This window comes from Pomacea canaliculata, linkage group LG4 (assembly GCF_003073045.1).
Source record: "Pomacea canaliculata isolate SZHN2017 linkage group LG4, ASM307304v1, whole genome shotgun sequence".
Classification (NCBI taxonomy): Eukaryota; Metazoa; Mollusca; class Gastropoda; order Architaenioglossa; family Ampullariidae; genus Pomacea; species Pomacea canaliculata.
In genome coordinates, this window is record NC_037593.1 from 26,593,822 (window position 1) to 26,609,545 (window position 15,724).

The 15,724-nt window shown below is 37.8% G+C and overlaps 2 protein-coding genes across 3 annotated transcripts; both read right to left on the reverse strand.

Annotated features, from left to right (window-relative positions):
• Positions 1-22: 22 nt before the first annotated feature.
• Positions 23-5,906, reverse strand: LOC112561880. The gene is made up of 2 exons (XM_025234705.1): positions 4,328-5,906; positions 23-3,955 (listed from the first exon to the last, which is right to left on the reverse strand). The coding sequence occupies exons 1-2, from the start codon at positions 5,762-5,764 to the stop codon at positions 3,638-3,640; spliced, it is 1,755 nt and encodes a 584-aa protein (XP_025090490.1). The 5' UTR covers positions 5,765-5,906; the 3' UTR covers positions 23-3,637.
• LOC112561879 lies at positions 5,833-15,666 on the reverse strand. 2 transcript variants are annotated; one of them, XM_025234704.1, is made up of 7 exons: positions 15,411-15,666; positions 11,235-11,492; positions 10,192-10,358; positions 9,725-10,051; positions 9,196-9,363; positions 8,643-8,765; positions 5,833-6,757 (listed from the first exon to the last, which is right to left on the reverse strand). In XM_025234704.1, the coding sequence occupies exons 2-7, from the start codon at positions 11,477-11,479 to the stop codon at positions 5,871-5,873; spliced, it is 1,917 nt and encodes a 638-aa protein (XP_025090489.1). In that variant the 5' UTR covers positions 11,480-11,492; positions 15,411-15,666; the 3' UTR covers positions 5,833-5,870. The 2 variants fall into 2 exon arrangements, with proteins under 2 accessions (XP_025090489.1, XP_025090488.1); XM_025234703.1 differs by having other exon boundaries at positions 9,190-9,363; positions 15,411-15,663.
• Between the last annotated feature and the right edge of the window lie 58 nt (positions 15,667-15,724).

Below are 15,724 nucleotides of genomic sequence, written 5' to 3' on the forward strand. Positions count from 1 at the left end.
AAAAAATCGCCAAAGGCAATAATTTCTGTAAAAGTCAATATTTAATTCGTGTGGTCATATTCATAAATAAATGGTAATCCTTTGCACATGAAATGTTTCATCTTTAAAATTAGTAGGCTCTTCAGAATTCAATCTACTTATACGCTTATATTTTATCGAAATGCTTCTGCAGGCAGAAAACAAAATAAAAAGTAAAAATCATACAAATTCTATAAAGAGACCTCAGTCTGCTCACTTTTGTTGCAATTTATTTTATTGACAGACAGTATTCTGAAAACAATTGTTCTGTATATTTTGTAAGCACATTTCATTGTTACCAGTGCTTTTCAACAGCATCTACTTTTGCTGATATTGCTACTTGTTTCAAACTATAACTCTTATAATTATTATCCCCAGCATTTTCTTTTAATGTGGATAAGACATAATACAATGTCCCCTATTTTAGTTTAATCATATTCATCTACTCCTGGTTCGATGGTTGAGTTTTACTCCATGCAAGCAACTAAGGCTATATCACAGCCATGCATATACTCATGGATCAGTAAAACTGCCAAAAACCAGCAAGTTTTTTTCCATCTCTTCAAATTTCATCAACAGAGACCAATAAAATAAAACACTTAAATAAAATTCCATAATCAAGCTGTGATAGTTTTTCCTCATAATTTTATGTATAATTCTACTATCCTCCAAAATCTTTTAAAAATACATATTTGTTGTACATGACTATACAAAGATTTTAATCATGCTGCTTTTAGAAACTCCATTATTTATAGTCCTGCTCATAAATGAATCTGAAATGATTATTCTTGGTTGAAATCAGTGTTTGAAAGACATTTTACTTCTGTAACTAGTTTGGCTATCGTTTACTAATAGTATTATTAATGATCTGTGTTTTTTTGTGAAATATCAATTTTTTGACACCATCATAATGTCTTTAACCAGCAAATCATTAAAAAACATTGAAGAAATGATCACAATCTTAACTTTCTATAACAAGCTGATTGTTATAACCCCCACAATTATTTTTTTTTATAAATTGCTCCTTTTTAAAGTACTATCAATAGTTAAGATCAATAATTTTCAACTATGCACAGGGAAGAGAGCAATGCTTTAGTTATCCCTTAACAAGCATAATTTAAGAAAAAGTTAATTCAATGTGGACAGTACATACCCTTGGGACAAACATAGTTTACTATGTGACAGGTGGTTTGAGTGTTTTCCAAGGGAGTCAGTCATATTATGACCTGCTACACAAAGGTAGACTACTGCCACCAATTCTACAGTAACTTCTGAACTGTGATTTTACTTGTAATTTAAAACGCAACTGAATATGGTCAACATCTTATTTAATATACTGGAAAATGGATGCAAAGAATGGCCTATGAAATGGACACAAGCATTTATCATACCAAGAAATACAATAAAGTGTCAAACAAAACTACAGAATCATCAGCCTTACCAGCCACCCATGCAAAGTGAAGTTCAACGCCATCCTAAGCCATCTCAAGACCACTATCAAGGAACTGCTAGCAGGACAAGCTATAGACCAGACATGACAACAGCTGAACAGATCTTCAATGTTCCATCCTGACAGAAAAACATCTTCAGAATTACCACCACTTCATTGACATTAAGAAGGAATCTGACAATGTCTGGCATGAAGCGATGCGGCATGTTCTGCAAAAAATTCAACATAGAAGATGAGCCTGAAGTAATCATCAGAGCACCCTACAAAGTGTTCATTACTCTTAACACCAATGAGTGTTCATCAAGAGTGCTTCCTATCACCTGAACAGTACATCTGCAACATTGACAGCATCAATGGCCAGGCTCAACAGGATCTGGCGCACTAACACCATCAACTTTGCTGCCACCTATTGACTGAAGGTGCAATAGTTATGAAGCAAGAACAAGTCATTTCCCCTATGGAAAAATTGGGAATGCAAGAAAAAGCATCTTGTTTTCAATGTCCAGACCACGCAAACACTAATTCATGTTTCTTTACCCCAGGTAAACTTTGATACCACTCTATAAATATGGCTCCAGAAGTAAAACATGTGGGGTCTGGACACTGCTTTCATAACTTTAGAAACAAGACGCTTTTCCTTCAGTTTGCCACACTGGCCATAGCAGCACAAAGAGTGCAACCTATCTTGGTTGTAATGCTGCATGATACATGTACACATTATTATTATATCATATAGGACTTACTTGCAGCAGCCCGATAGGACTTAGTGGTAAGACTTGGCTACTTCTTCTTATAAATATCCCTTTTACAACTGTTAACAGCACTGAAGGTAAGTCAATGAATGAAAGAGGAATGTAAGAGGAACCATACAATGTGTACACACAAGTGTGCATCTGCATATATTTTCAATTATTGTTCTAATATCATTTTTTTAAATGAGAAAAAAACATACATTTTTAAAAGGAAACCTAGATCCAAGGCTTATGCCAAGAATGAGTGTAAGCACAAGGCAGATCAAGATGAATGGAGAAAGTGAAAATGAGAATCCATAACAATCCTGACCATCCTGTTTCTTGAGTGACATTCCTGGTTATACTGACTGCTGATGATTTTGAAAGTGATTTGTGCTCAAGTCTTTAGGACCAACCAGACTGGACATTCTGATAATCATACACTTTGTGCAACCTTGTGAACATAGCAATTTTGTAAAAGTTAGGATATATCTAATTTCAATTTACATGAAAGTGCTGTGAAAATGTTAATTCCAATAAAGTTGGAATTTTAACTTTAATTTTGTTTTATCCTTATATCATTTACAGTACATTTGTATTATGTGGTATCTGAAAATTTTTGTGCATATATAGGTAACTTTTGAAGTGTCAAGATTGTGTTCTCAACGTATTTAAATGCACAAGAAAAATTAACCAAAAGAAGTGTTCATAAATTTGCATGATCCTAGTTCCTACTACATAATCAAATACTACTTTACAATAACTTCTGCAAGTCATGTGCTTAATACGCTTAGACTAAGCACGACTACAATTGTTATGCATCCGTTGATCACTTCACAAATGTAATAGCTGTCAGAATTATGCAGTATATAGCCAGGTCCAGAAAGTCAAAGAGATGTCAACAACTGTGTGATCACTAGAGCTACTGTGTTAAGAGACATAATCACACAAGGCTTCGACAAACAAATTATTGTTCTATGCAAATATTGTCTTTTCTATCCCCAAAAAATTTCACTATGTATTAGAATGGTTTTTATCAAAGGGGAGAGGGGGGTTGGTATTTTATGCCAAGTCAGCAACCGAGGATATATCACAGAAAGATAGCCAGACCTGTAAACAGATGGCACATGCAGAGAAAGAACAGCGTGCCAAAGATGAGAGCTGAGCCCAGCACAGGCTTTCGTCACTGTATTTGTGATAGATGGGAACAGAATAAAAACTGAAGAGAGGAAAGGCCATAGAAATATATAATGCCAGAACTATGCTACAATACACTAACTAGCATGCATGGAAAAAATATATCTTATAAAGAGTAACTCGTAGTCTTTACAACATTGTTTCCAAGCCAACATGTTTTGGCTTTTTATGCATACACGCAGACACAGTTTCATGGTTCAAAAGGAAAATCAGCTCAAACACCACCATCATTCACAGGCAATCATACTCGTTTGCTATTTAATTTTTCAATGTCTTCATAGGCACTGGTTGTAGAATTATTGTATTTTCTGGGCAGAAGCAGCTGAGGATCGCGGTATTTGGCAGGCAGTTGGGGCTGACGTCGTGCTGACCGCCGTGAACCTGGCCCAACATCATCACCAGGGGGAGCTGATACAAATGGGGACATGCAATGTGAGGTGGCACCTTCGACAGCAGTGCATGTGCTTGCATTTGCAGCAACACCCAGCTCCTCCTGAATCTTTGCCAACTGTAGGCTTGCAGAAGATTCAACTTCCTCTGGAATGCTTGAGTCTCTGCCCTGTGAACACAAAACAGTGTCTTCAGCAGAATGCTTCTCATTCCTTGAAGCAATCTGCTTTTTAGATGCTGCTAAGTTTTCTGGTTTAAGTTTTGACTCCATTTTGGTCTTTACTACTTTTGAATGACATACCGATAGCTTAGAGTGTACTTTGCTGAAAGAAATCTTAGTAGGCTGCTTTTGCTCTCCAACCCCTTTTGCTTCTTTGTCATTAGGTGATGAAGAAACTACTTGCACCCCTTTTTTTGATTTGCACCCCTCTGGTGCATCAGTAGTTTTGCCAGCACTTCGATTCAGTGATGGTGTTAAGCTAGTCATTTTAGCAGTTACTAGAGACTTGCCATGATTAGCAGCTGGTGTGCTGTTACTCACACAAGAGGTCCTCAGCCTGACCGCAGTTGACTGGACACTGGAGTCAGAATGAGATGAATCAATAGGAGGAATGACTGCCACCAGTTGCACTCGACCAGGAAACTTGCTTGAACTTGATGCTGAGCTAATGGGGGCAGCTTCTGAGGTTTTTATGCCCAGAATAAAGCGAGTATTTTTTCCACCAGGCAAACAAGCCTTTGAAACCAATGTCACATCCTTGGAGGAGGCAACTATGCCTGATGGGGACAGCCCGGACATCTGGTCTTTATCACCTGCAGCAGCAGCTATTTTGGTGGGAGAAGTACCCCCAGTTTTGATCAAAGACTGCAGCAGTGCTACAGGAATCTTTGCCTGAGGTGGGAGAACAATTGTCCTGTATCCTGATGCAATGCTCTTTCCCAATTCTGGAGACTCCTTCCTTATGACTGTAATTTTTGGACGAGATCCGGTCTCTTGTGACATGTGGATTATTGAGGTTTCAGGAGGGACTGAGTTCATTGTCTTTACATTTCCTAGTTTCTGACTATCCTCTGAAGCAGACTTTAAAACTAAACTGCTGCCAGATGATTTCTGTCCAGCATCATCAGAGGCTGTCTCACTGGATTTTGATAATGCATCATGAAGGCCTTCCTGCTTTTCCAACTTAATGAAACTGGTAGCTGTCTTTGTCAAGTCAAAAATCTTTCCTGATTTTGAATGTTCATCTTCAGAGTTCATCCCACTAGGTTCTTCCTCTTTCACTTGTAAGGACATGGCCTCATTCAAAGACATCAACAGGTGCACATTCTTAGGACCTGACTTATCAGACTTCCCAGCAAGCCGAAGTGCTTTTGACCTCGCCATAAGTTTTTTCTTAGCACCTGACAACATGGCTTTATGTTGTGACTTTGACCTCTTTCCAGAGGACATTATTTTGCCTCTGTTCTTTTTGATCTCCAACTTTGACCGGTTGGGAAGCATATGTATGCATGTTCCCCTATCTCTACCACAAAACCTGCAAAATGTTTTATGTGTACTGCAAGAAAATCTGGACTTCTTTTCTGAAACATTACTGGACCGCTTTAGATCATTCGCCTTTGTTAACTTTGTGGATCTGGCTGAAAGTGTCTTGAACGCAGTCCGTGAATGAAATGGCTCCCAGCTATTCACCTGGGTGCTAGTTTGAACAGTCGTAGGTTTAGATTCTTTGGCATCAGTACAACTACGAATAATCTGACTGGTATCTTTGGCCACAATTGTGTCATTGTCAGGTTCTTTTCCATCAGCCTGGCATATGTTGCCTGTTTCTTCATCTGCTAAAGGTTTTGATGTTACTGTTGCACCACTGTTGAATTCCTCTGAAGAAGGAAGCTTACCAACATCACTATCAGTACAGACTCTCTCTGTTCCATGTACTTGAGAGGAAGGCTCCACTTTCAGTTTATCTAACAAGAGCATTTTCTCATCACCTGAAAGGTCTAGACTGCCTTTCTTTCCAAATGCTTCTAAAGCAGCCTTTGTATCAAACTCTGGATCACAATGTTCCTCTTTACTTGAGGACAGGTCAAGACTTATCGGTGACACAGTTTGTCTCTTTCTGACAGTCCAGTGCACCTGTGGATCCTTTCTCCGCAAAATGTGCAGATGGACCACCTGACTGCTCAATCTCTTGCTGCTCAACAGAGTTATCTGCTCCAGTAGATCCTTCTACCATATGCTCCTCAGATCTCTCGAAAGCACTTTCTTCCAGAACTTCTTTGTCTGTGCAGGTCTCAGTGGCGAGATCTTCTAACTTCAGCAAACATACAGGCTTGCCACCTTCATCAATCTCCCCTGTCTTGTTCTCCAGAATGATGCCCTTATTTGTTGAAACTCTCCCTCGACTCTCCTCCTTGCCATCAGGTTGTTTTTTGTGGCAGCCACTCTTATCTCCACGCTCTTTGCTGGCATTTCTATGCCTTAAAACATCAGCAGCACAGGCAGCAGAGTTAACAGTTGCTGCTGTTTTAAATGTTGATGTGTCATCAGAGGTGTTCTTTGTGTTGCTCCTTCTTATGGCCCTCACATCTACATCACCCTTAGCAGCAACACTACCTGTTTTTGCTGAAGATGATGATAAGGTTTTCTTTGATCCTGCTGCTGAAGAAGATGTTTTGCTGGCATTCCTTTCTGATTTCTCAGATGACCTTGGTATATCCCCACGTAATGTCTGTTCTTTTTCGACAACACCATGTTTAGCCGATTTAGATGGGGGCTGATCCTCATCAGCCTCTTCATCAGATCCCTCACTGGACGAGCTGCCAAGCAAAGAGGACTCTGCAACATCAGGGACAACTTTCATCTTGCGCTGTTTCTTGGCCTTGGTAACCTCAATCAGATAGTTAAACTTGTCTGACTTGCGCTTCAAAGCTAACTTCTTAGCTTCAAACTCTGCAACTTTCTTCTTCAACTCTGCACAAAGATAAGATTGACTTTAAAAACTCTGTGATTCTTTCATGAAATACATTTAATTTGTATATTAACACTTTTTATCTTGAAAAGGACACTATCATTCTTTTTTGGTACACCAGTTTATTCTAAAGCAGTAATGCCCTACTTACGGCCCACGGGACAGATGTGGCCTGCGAAGGTGCCTCATCTGATAAGCTCATTTTAACGCAACAGCATAATTTCATTTTTAATGCGCAATTCTGCCAAAACCGCCATGAGATTTTAGATTATGTCCAAAGTGGCCCTCATGCAAGAAAAGGTTGGGCACCACTGTTCTACAGCTTTTATTGTCAACATATCAGCCATTTTATTCAAGTGCCCATGCATATCACACTAATAACCCTCTTACAGATAGACCAATCCAATGGCCTCTGTTCTGCAAAACATCAGTAACCTCTCCACAGGCATTTTACACCAGGGGATTTATCAGCTAGCCCAGCCTGTAAGGAAGTTTTAGTAAATTCCAGCCATGGTGAATCTAGTGGTTAAAGCTATCTTGTGTCTAAACCTCAAGGCACACAGATCAGCCTTTTCAATACCCATGATGACACAGTTGGTACCTGACAGCAGAGAGTTGGAGAAAGCAAACCCATGAAGGATGTTAAGCACCGCCTACATCAAAGATGGCCCTACAAAAAATGAGGACTCTAAACAGTTCACTCCCCCATGACCATAAGGTCACTGGACTTTTTTTTTCCTCAAAAAAAAAAAAAGCAGCACATGCAAGTGTGTGATCTAACAATAATGGTCCTGGACATTTTAGTATAATTATCTACTATCTACCCTTAAATAAAAATCAAGATTTTTCAACTTCAAGGATTCATTTCTATTGACCTTCTGTTCTCACTTAATCACAGTTCAAAGGGTCAGTACATACAACATTCCCCTTTCAACATCAGATTTTAAAAATGTTACATGTTAACACATAAGTCTGGGCCTTGATCTTTGATTCTGAAGTATTTTTTTAAAAATATTAATTAACTGAACATAAAAGGAAGATAAATCAAACATATACTTAAAGTTTAAAGTTAAGAGAAAAAAACTGTTCTTGCCCTATTCTATAGTGAAGTTGTACTTTTTGTAAATCCATGGGAAATTAAATATATCACAAAGAAAATTTTGATATAGCCTTACACACAATTGATCATCAATTTGGTGTTTCATCCAATATTTAGTAGATTTTAATAGTTATGCACTATGTAGAAATAAACAAACCTAACTTACAATGACAAAGAAGAACTTTAGTGTCAGAAATAGGCTTAAAGAAAGAATTAAAAATTGCTAGCCAGCTTTGTGTGTTAAATTGTGTTTCCATAATTTTTTAAAAGAAAGGTACTACCGGAAAAAATAAAATCCTGTTCCTGGTAAGGGATGTAAATATTTTTCTAAATGTGGATCACCTAGTTGAGTGACTAGATTTCTTCTTATTTTGTTAACATAGCTCTGTAGTAAAAAGTGCTTAATGTGACACGGATGGGCTGCCTGGACTTAATAGTTACTGAAGGGTCAAGGCACAAATGTCTGGCCTGGATTAAAAATATTAAACTTGAAAACTTAAATAAAAATTTTTAACCTCCCACTAATGAATTACTTTTTTCCCCTGAAAACATACACACATTTATAAATACATCTTAGCGTAGCTTTATAATTCTTTTCAATTTTTTTCAATGACTGTTTACCCGCAAAATAATCCATCTCTTGTAAGATGCTATGTTGAAAATCCTCAGGACTTAGTGCATTAGAACACCAAAAGGAATGCCTTTTCAAAATGTGCAAAAGTGAGCATAAAAAAGTTTATGTGACTTCCACATCTTTGAGAGGTCCTGATAAGAAACCAAATACAAACCTAGCATTTCATTTGCAATTGAAGCCTGCTGCAAGTCCATGTGGTGTTTGATATCTGCCAGTTTATCTTTGAGATTCCCCATCAATCCCAGCTCCCGCACAACATTGCTCAGACAATAAGCATCTGTAACAACACCAAAGTAGCACTCTCTGTAACAACTTTAAACTTGTAATCAGAATTTCTTCTAAAAATTATTTTGTCACTAAATAACATAGACCTGCATTTTGGACTCTCTTGCATCCATACAATAATCTCAGCATTTCTTGTAGTAATAATAATACAGTACATTTATCTATCACAATTTCATTCAACATGTTTACTATGCTTTACAATGCTCAAGTTAAAATCCAATCAGAAAACTTGAAGGCAAACATGAAGTCATTAAACATGTCATTCTCTGAAAATTCTGTACTAAAACAAAAATCTTAAGAATGCTTGAATTTTGCTTCTTTTCTATTAATTTGTACCTCTCCCTGACTTAGTCAACTTTCAAACAATAGCAACTACAAGGAATCACAATAAAAGAAAATAAAACCTCGAGCAATACCTTCACCTCGCACGCAGTATGTGATGAGGTCTTGTTTCATGGACTCTAAGGCACTGTGAATTTCCTGAAAGACCAAGTCACAAAGATTTTGCTCCACAATGCCAAGCCAGAATTGTTGATCATCTGACAACTGAGTGGATGAAACTGTCACAACTTCTATGCCATCTTCTATTTCTGAAAATACAAAGGATAAAATGGTCAAACAGCTGCTAGTCTTCTCCACATGCCTAGAATACACTGTTCAGCTTATTACTATAAGCACCTGACATATTGTGAACAGGATATGCTAGTTTTTCTTTTCCACACTTTGTAAACAATTGTTGAAAAAAAAAAACTGTAAGAACACCTAAAAATTATCTCCCTCTCAAAATTCATTAACTTTTTATGAGTTTTTTTATAGCACAAAAAAATATAATCTTAATGCCAAGAATATATTTTAACCATTATCTTCTTTCCTTTTAGACTACAGGAACATTACTGACCCTATCAAAATAACAAAATAAAAAATTAAAAATATAGTAATAATCAAATGTACCAAACACATGATGTTTGTCTGGTTGAGTCTTGACTTTGGCAGCAGCAAGTTTCATTCGCCATGTAGATGAACTTGCAGCTGGCAATGTCGATGAAGAAAGACTAGAACCTGGCTGCAGCTTAGTGGCATTTCCCGCAGATAATCTGATCGGTGATGCTGGAGACCTCAAAGATGTCGATACGCCAGATTCTCTTTTGATCTGGGGAAGTTTCCTATCCTCAGCCTGCTTGGCTGTTTCTTTAACGCTGATGGTCCCATCATCCTCATTTTCAACAGCAGATGGGAAAAATCTTTGATACAAGGTATCTGCAATAGTGATTCTCTCTCCTGCAACAAGCATTTTTGGGAAATGAGAGAAACTCTGCACTGTTTATACCTTAAAATATGCAGTTCAGTCCATTCAGAACTATCACCACTGAAGAAAACAACAATCCCATACAAGCATTGCAGGCCTTCACATTCATTACCTGAGGGAACAACTGAGGCAACTGGTTCCATGACTGTTGTGGCGTTGGCCTCACTAGCAATATTAGAAATGTTGGAACTGCGGTTTAAGGGTGTGCGAGCAGTGCATCGTCCTGTGCAGAACTCTGAGTGCCGGTAAAAGTCCAACTGGCCTGTTTCAATATATTTCCTGCAACATATGATCATATTATGTTTGTTATACTCATATTTGTATATGCAGTTGGGCTTGTGAGCAAAACGAAAAATTTCTGTCTCGGACTTCCTTTGACAGACAATAAAGTTTGATTTGATTGATATAACACAATTTCACACAATATTTGGAAATTTTGACAAGCACTGTTTAGTCTTTACTAATCTACATTTTTTAACAAATATTTCTTTTAACTTTCACTGAAAGTTATTTGACCTGAAGTCAACACTCTAAACAGTGTTTTCATCATTAACATCATTAAAATTTCCTTCAATAATGCAAGTCTTTATGAATATGGTGCTAACAAGGTCACATCAAATTAGAATAACGTCTAAGAATAAACTACCAGATTTTAAATTTGAGAATTTTCGTACTTCTATGCAAAAGAGATAAAATTTATATGCACTGCACTTTAAAATACTGTGACAATATTTCAAAATGGAGTTCAACATGAAATAAAGCTATATTTCACTAACCAATCAATAAAATATAGCATTATTTAATCTAGATTAAAAAGCTATTGTAGAATTGTTTATTTATGATTTCAGAATGTAAAAACTGTGTAGTTCGTAACTGGGCTTTGCATTATCAATAATACCGCCATTTACTAAAAGCTGAGAACTGGGATTCTGATTTCTGTCCAAACAGCAAATAATACTGTTAGAGTTAAAAGGACTGTTTTGTGGAAAATGATCTGCAGTATTTTTCCCTCCATAAGCCACAAGGGGTTTTCAGACTCCCAGACTCCTGGGAAGTGGGGGGTTTGGAGAGTTAGCGAGAGGTTACAAAACCCTGTCATGTTTTGGGATTTATAAAATGCATCTAAACCCTAAAGACTGACAAATAATTGCATACCGAAGTGGAAAACCTTCTATGCGAATCGCATTTTTCCAGTCTTTTAGCTTCTGCTTGTCACCCATGATGCAAAACTGCTTTGGTGTAACAATCTCGCCATTGAACCTGATACAGGCTCGGTGAATAGCTGGACAAAAGAACTTCTTTAAAAGAAGAAGACCTGTCAGTCCTCCACAAGTGACTGGGACTTCTTCGGCATTTTTATATTTCTCCATAGCCAATTCAATAGAAAATGCTGGTTCCATGCTTCTGTGCAACCTGAATAACAAAATAAGCATTGCCAACTTCAGTATTGGTGCAAATAATCAAACAGTCTATGATTTAAAGTAGTGTTTTACATGAAAATAAATCTGCAGTAAAATGCATTAAGCATGTATGAGAATTAGATATGAGGTTTATATAAAAGAACAAAAGTAAAAGCAATAAGCTTTATTTTTTTTATTTGCATTAAAAGCCAAGGAAATTAAAAACTAAGTTTTAAAAACAGATATTGATGTTCTGAAAATTTGTTTATCCTCAAAATTTCTGCTTATAAAAGAACTGTTTGCTTTTAACTGGGTCTAAAATATCAGTCTGGGCTGGTAACGACAGTCATGGACCAATCCATGCCTCCGTGTTTTTCAGTTTATTTTTAACCCCTTTGCGACTTACGAGCTGCAAGTGTATGTTGAATGCATGGCTGAATGGATGAGAACATTAGCTGGTAAAGTGTTAACTGTGACACAAAGTGTTTGGTGAACTCTGTTCACCAGTGGATTTTGGTGGGAATGAGGTAGGAAATTTACCCAGGACCAGGATAATGAAGGAAGACGACGTGCCTGAGTCACAAAATGTAAATCTCCCTAGTTGAGATTTGAGAGTAAACCAGGATAGTGTTGATCGATGCTGGATGCGGCACAGTACTGACCTGTTTTTGGATTAACCTCCTCTAGACGAGGTATGACATCTTTTTCTTTTATTACTTATGGCATTGTAATAGAACTCATGTAGGTTTCAAAGTTGTAAACACGAACATACGAGAGAAAGATGTGTGAATTGAAGACTGTTGATTAGAATGGTAGTATAGTGTAACTTCGAGTTACAGGTTTTAATTGTATGGGCTGAAAGAGCTGGGGCTCTTCTGGATAAGGAAGAATCACCTCCCAGGACCATTCCTTGATTGCCTTTGGTCCAGCAGCACTTGGGCTAGGAGCACCATTAGCCCCATGGCGTCACCGCGGAGTACCTCCACTGTGACTCTGGACACTGCCTCACCGACGCGCCCAGTGTGTACGGTCTTCATATGTGTATTTGTGTTATTGGATTCTAGATGGCTGGAGATGTGGATAGCAACAACCCTAAGAGGGACGATAAACTGCAAGTAACGTACTCAACAATTGCTAGTGTGGTCGTAATCTGATAACAGAACTGGAACTTCTATGCCGAACAGAAGAGAGTGCGAGGTGTGTGATCTTCATACTTGGATTGTATGATTTTTACTATGTTTTGATTGATCCGGGAACTGCCCCGGATGTAAACATTGCGTCTATCGCTAGATGTTCAACGCCTTCAGAATACTCTGTAAAAGCGAGTTGTTTACTAATGAGTATTTGTGTCGCAGTCTGTAAAGTCCTGAGCCACTCGATAACAAAATGAACATGATTTGGGCAGCCTCAGGCAATCGTTTTGTTGTGTGTTGAAAGGACGCCTATTTTTCTGGCGTGAGTTATTAAGCCACCCGTGCCGTGACAATTTTGGTGACCCCAACGTGATTGCGGGGCTGTCTGTGTCTGGTGGAAAAGTTGTTGTGTGGAAGGATTGTCTTTTGCTGAGTCTTATGTTAAACTGTTTACGGGTTTATCCGTTGATGTTCTTGGTTTATTTTTTACGTTTTAACCCCGTCTCCAATTCTACGGGTCTACAAAGTTCTACCCGTAGTAAAGGATTAGATTGTCTCTACTGTATTCTTTCTTTCCCAGCTATCATTACCTTATTCCTGGACGTTGTGTTTATTGGAGGAGGATTGTTCGTGTCTGAGCGTGTGATTATCTTCCCCCATAGGTACCTTATTCTCTTGTTTTAAGAAAAAGATAATTTGTGGATGTTCCTTAAACCTATTTTGAACTTTACATCTTGATGATCAGTAGGTTCATGAGATTACATTTAAATAATCTGAAAAACACGGAGGCACGGACTGGTCCATGACAGGCAACCAGATTTCCGTGCTCTTTCCCAAATTAAAACAGTAATCCTAGCAGATAATGTCACAATCTGCCAAATAGAAGGAGGATCAAAGGAATATTCCAAATTCGTCAGGCATGGGGAAAAAGCTAAACCAGTTAAGTTAGCCCAGATCACTCAGGTAGGATTTGAACAGAGTCATTCATTGCAAGATTCCAAGTGCATTACAAAATGACAATTTTTGTGAAATTTGATGATAATACAGTAATCCCTCGTTTATTGTGGGAGATGCATTCCAGAACCACCCATGATAACCAAAAATCCGTGAAAGAGAAAGAGTATATTTATTTATGTATTTATACACTATATTAAGGTTTTATAAACCCTCCCCCATACTTTTACACTACATAAACCTTTCGCATTTCCTTAATAACCATTCCCACACTATTGTTTACAATTTTTAGAAGCCTGTTGTGTCTTAGGCAAGCGATGCTGGTTCTCGTTTCAGAGTAAATACATTTTACTGTAATTCATATTAATTTTATTATTTATAATATTTATTTATTGTTAGAATTAATATTAGTAATATATTTTTATGCTCGTATATCTTTGGTACTACGAATGTGTGTCAAATAGAGTGTATAATTGCCTAAATGACACTGTTAAAAGGAGGCCTTCAGCATGGCAATTGCAGAGTCCAACCCTCTTCATCTTTTCCGCCCCTGATAAATCAGGTATCCTGCAATGGCTACTGTGTAAGCAGAGAATTTTCAAGACAAAGGTCCAAGCAAGCCCCCAACCAGAAATCTGGTCTGCTGTCATGCACACTAATAATAAAGGCTATAATACTCTTGGCACTCTATGACAGCGATAGTTTTTCTTGATAATGAGCTTCCTTATGTTCTATGTCAGTGAATTTTTATTTTAAATAATGCAACATAATGGCCTCCATGTATCATCTGAGATTTTTGTTCTAGAGATTACAAGTAAATGATTCTTTCACAAAAATAATACTGTATCAAGGAACAATTTAACACATAAATATGTCTCATTTAAGCACATTTTCTTGCCCTTTAAGGACACACAAGATTTGCTAAAGACCATAAAATTCCTAATGTTACAGAATTTATCACTCACAATGCTGGTTTTCAAAAATGCTGTGTCTGTTAGTGCTTATGTCCTAATGTTATAGTATAATACAACACACTAGTTTCTAAGCAAACAGTTTGTGCATTGAGGAGAAAAAGCAGTTAAGCTTGCTTCACAACTGCTCTTCTCAAGGGAAATCTCTGAAGGATAAGGAACTAGCATGCTGGACATACTGATATTGCTAACCACAGTAGCAACAAGTAATCAAAGAGAAGACATACCACATCCCAAATTACAAATTTGTTCTCTTTGATTTAGCAAAGCAGTGAACGTTGCTTGCCAAAGCATTCATGGCAAAGCCATCAACATGCGTAACAAGACTGTGATATTTTTGTCTGTAACATTAGCTTTTCATTTGAAACACGCCTATTCCATCACAACGGAAGTTCCACTTCAAGCCTTATGCAACGACTAAGAACAGCTAGGCACGAAAGCAACAATCCATTAATGAAATGATAAACGACAATCATTATTTATAATATTCTACATTATATAAACAGTACATTGTAGTAGAATATGCTCAAACTTTGTGCAAGTCGTTTAGTGCATTTGGGTTCAATGTGAGATAACCGACGCTTGTTCAATTATCGTGTTGCTGACATGTTTGACATCGTTTAACCACAAACAAAAGCTATAAAGCTCATCATATCCAACATATGATCAAGCAAACGAGACTCGCAAAACGCTGGCATACTGTGCTGCTGGTTTTCAATTGTATAAACTTGCTTTATTTTGTTGCCTACGCATTTTCCGCGTGATCCGTTCATACACGTAGCGTTTATCCCCCCTGTCCCCTGCGTCTTCATTCTAACGATCCTTCAGATTCACCTACAGTGCATTAAAATACTTCAGCTGGATTTGCCATACCTTTTTATACGCCGTACGCCTTTGTACGCTGCAAGGTACAGACTTCCATGAACAACTTCTGTCAATTTTCAACTCGTCCCATGTGCGCGTCCTAAAATGGCGGCAACGTTCGGCCCAGCTAAAATCCTGTGACGTCACTGACGTTGTGTTCTCCCACTTGCCGGGAATAGCGCGATGTGTTATTTAATGTCAGTAAAAGGCGATGACTTACGCGTCGGACACATTAGAGGGTGCTGCCAGGGTCTGTGCGAGATGTCATGAGAACACCGAAGGAAATAGCAGCGTAGTGATGTGTGCGATTGTCACTCCAGTAC

Coding starts and splice junctions, on each gene's coding strand:
- LOC112561880 (XM_025234705.1), bottom strand. CDS start 5,764: ATGCTCTTGTTAGATAAACTGAAAGTGGAGCCTTCCTCTCAAGTACAT. Junction 3,956..4,327: donor TCAGGCTGAGGACCTCTTGT/GTGAGTAACAGC, acceptor TTGTGTTCACAG/GGCAGAGACTCAAGCATTCC.
- LOC112561879 (XM_025234703.1), bottom strand. CDS start 11,479: ATGGAACCAGCATTTTCTATTGAATTGGCTATGGAGAAATATAAAAAT. Junction 10,052..10,191: donor TGCCTCAGTTGTTCCCTCAG/GTAATGAATGTG, acceptor TGCTTGTTGCAG/GAGAGAGAATCACTATTGCA. Junction 8,766..9,189: donor ATACTGCGTGCGAGGTGAAG/GTATTGCTCGAG, acceptor GTGTTGTTACAG/ATGCTTATTGTCTGAGCAAT.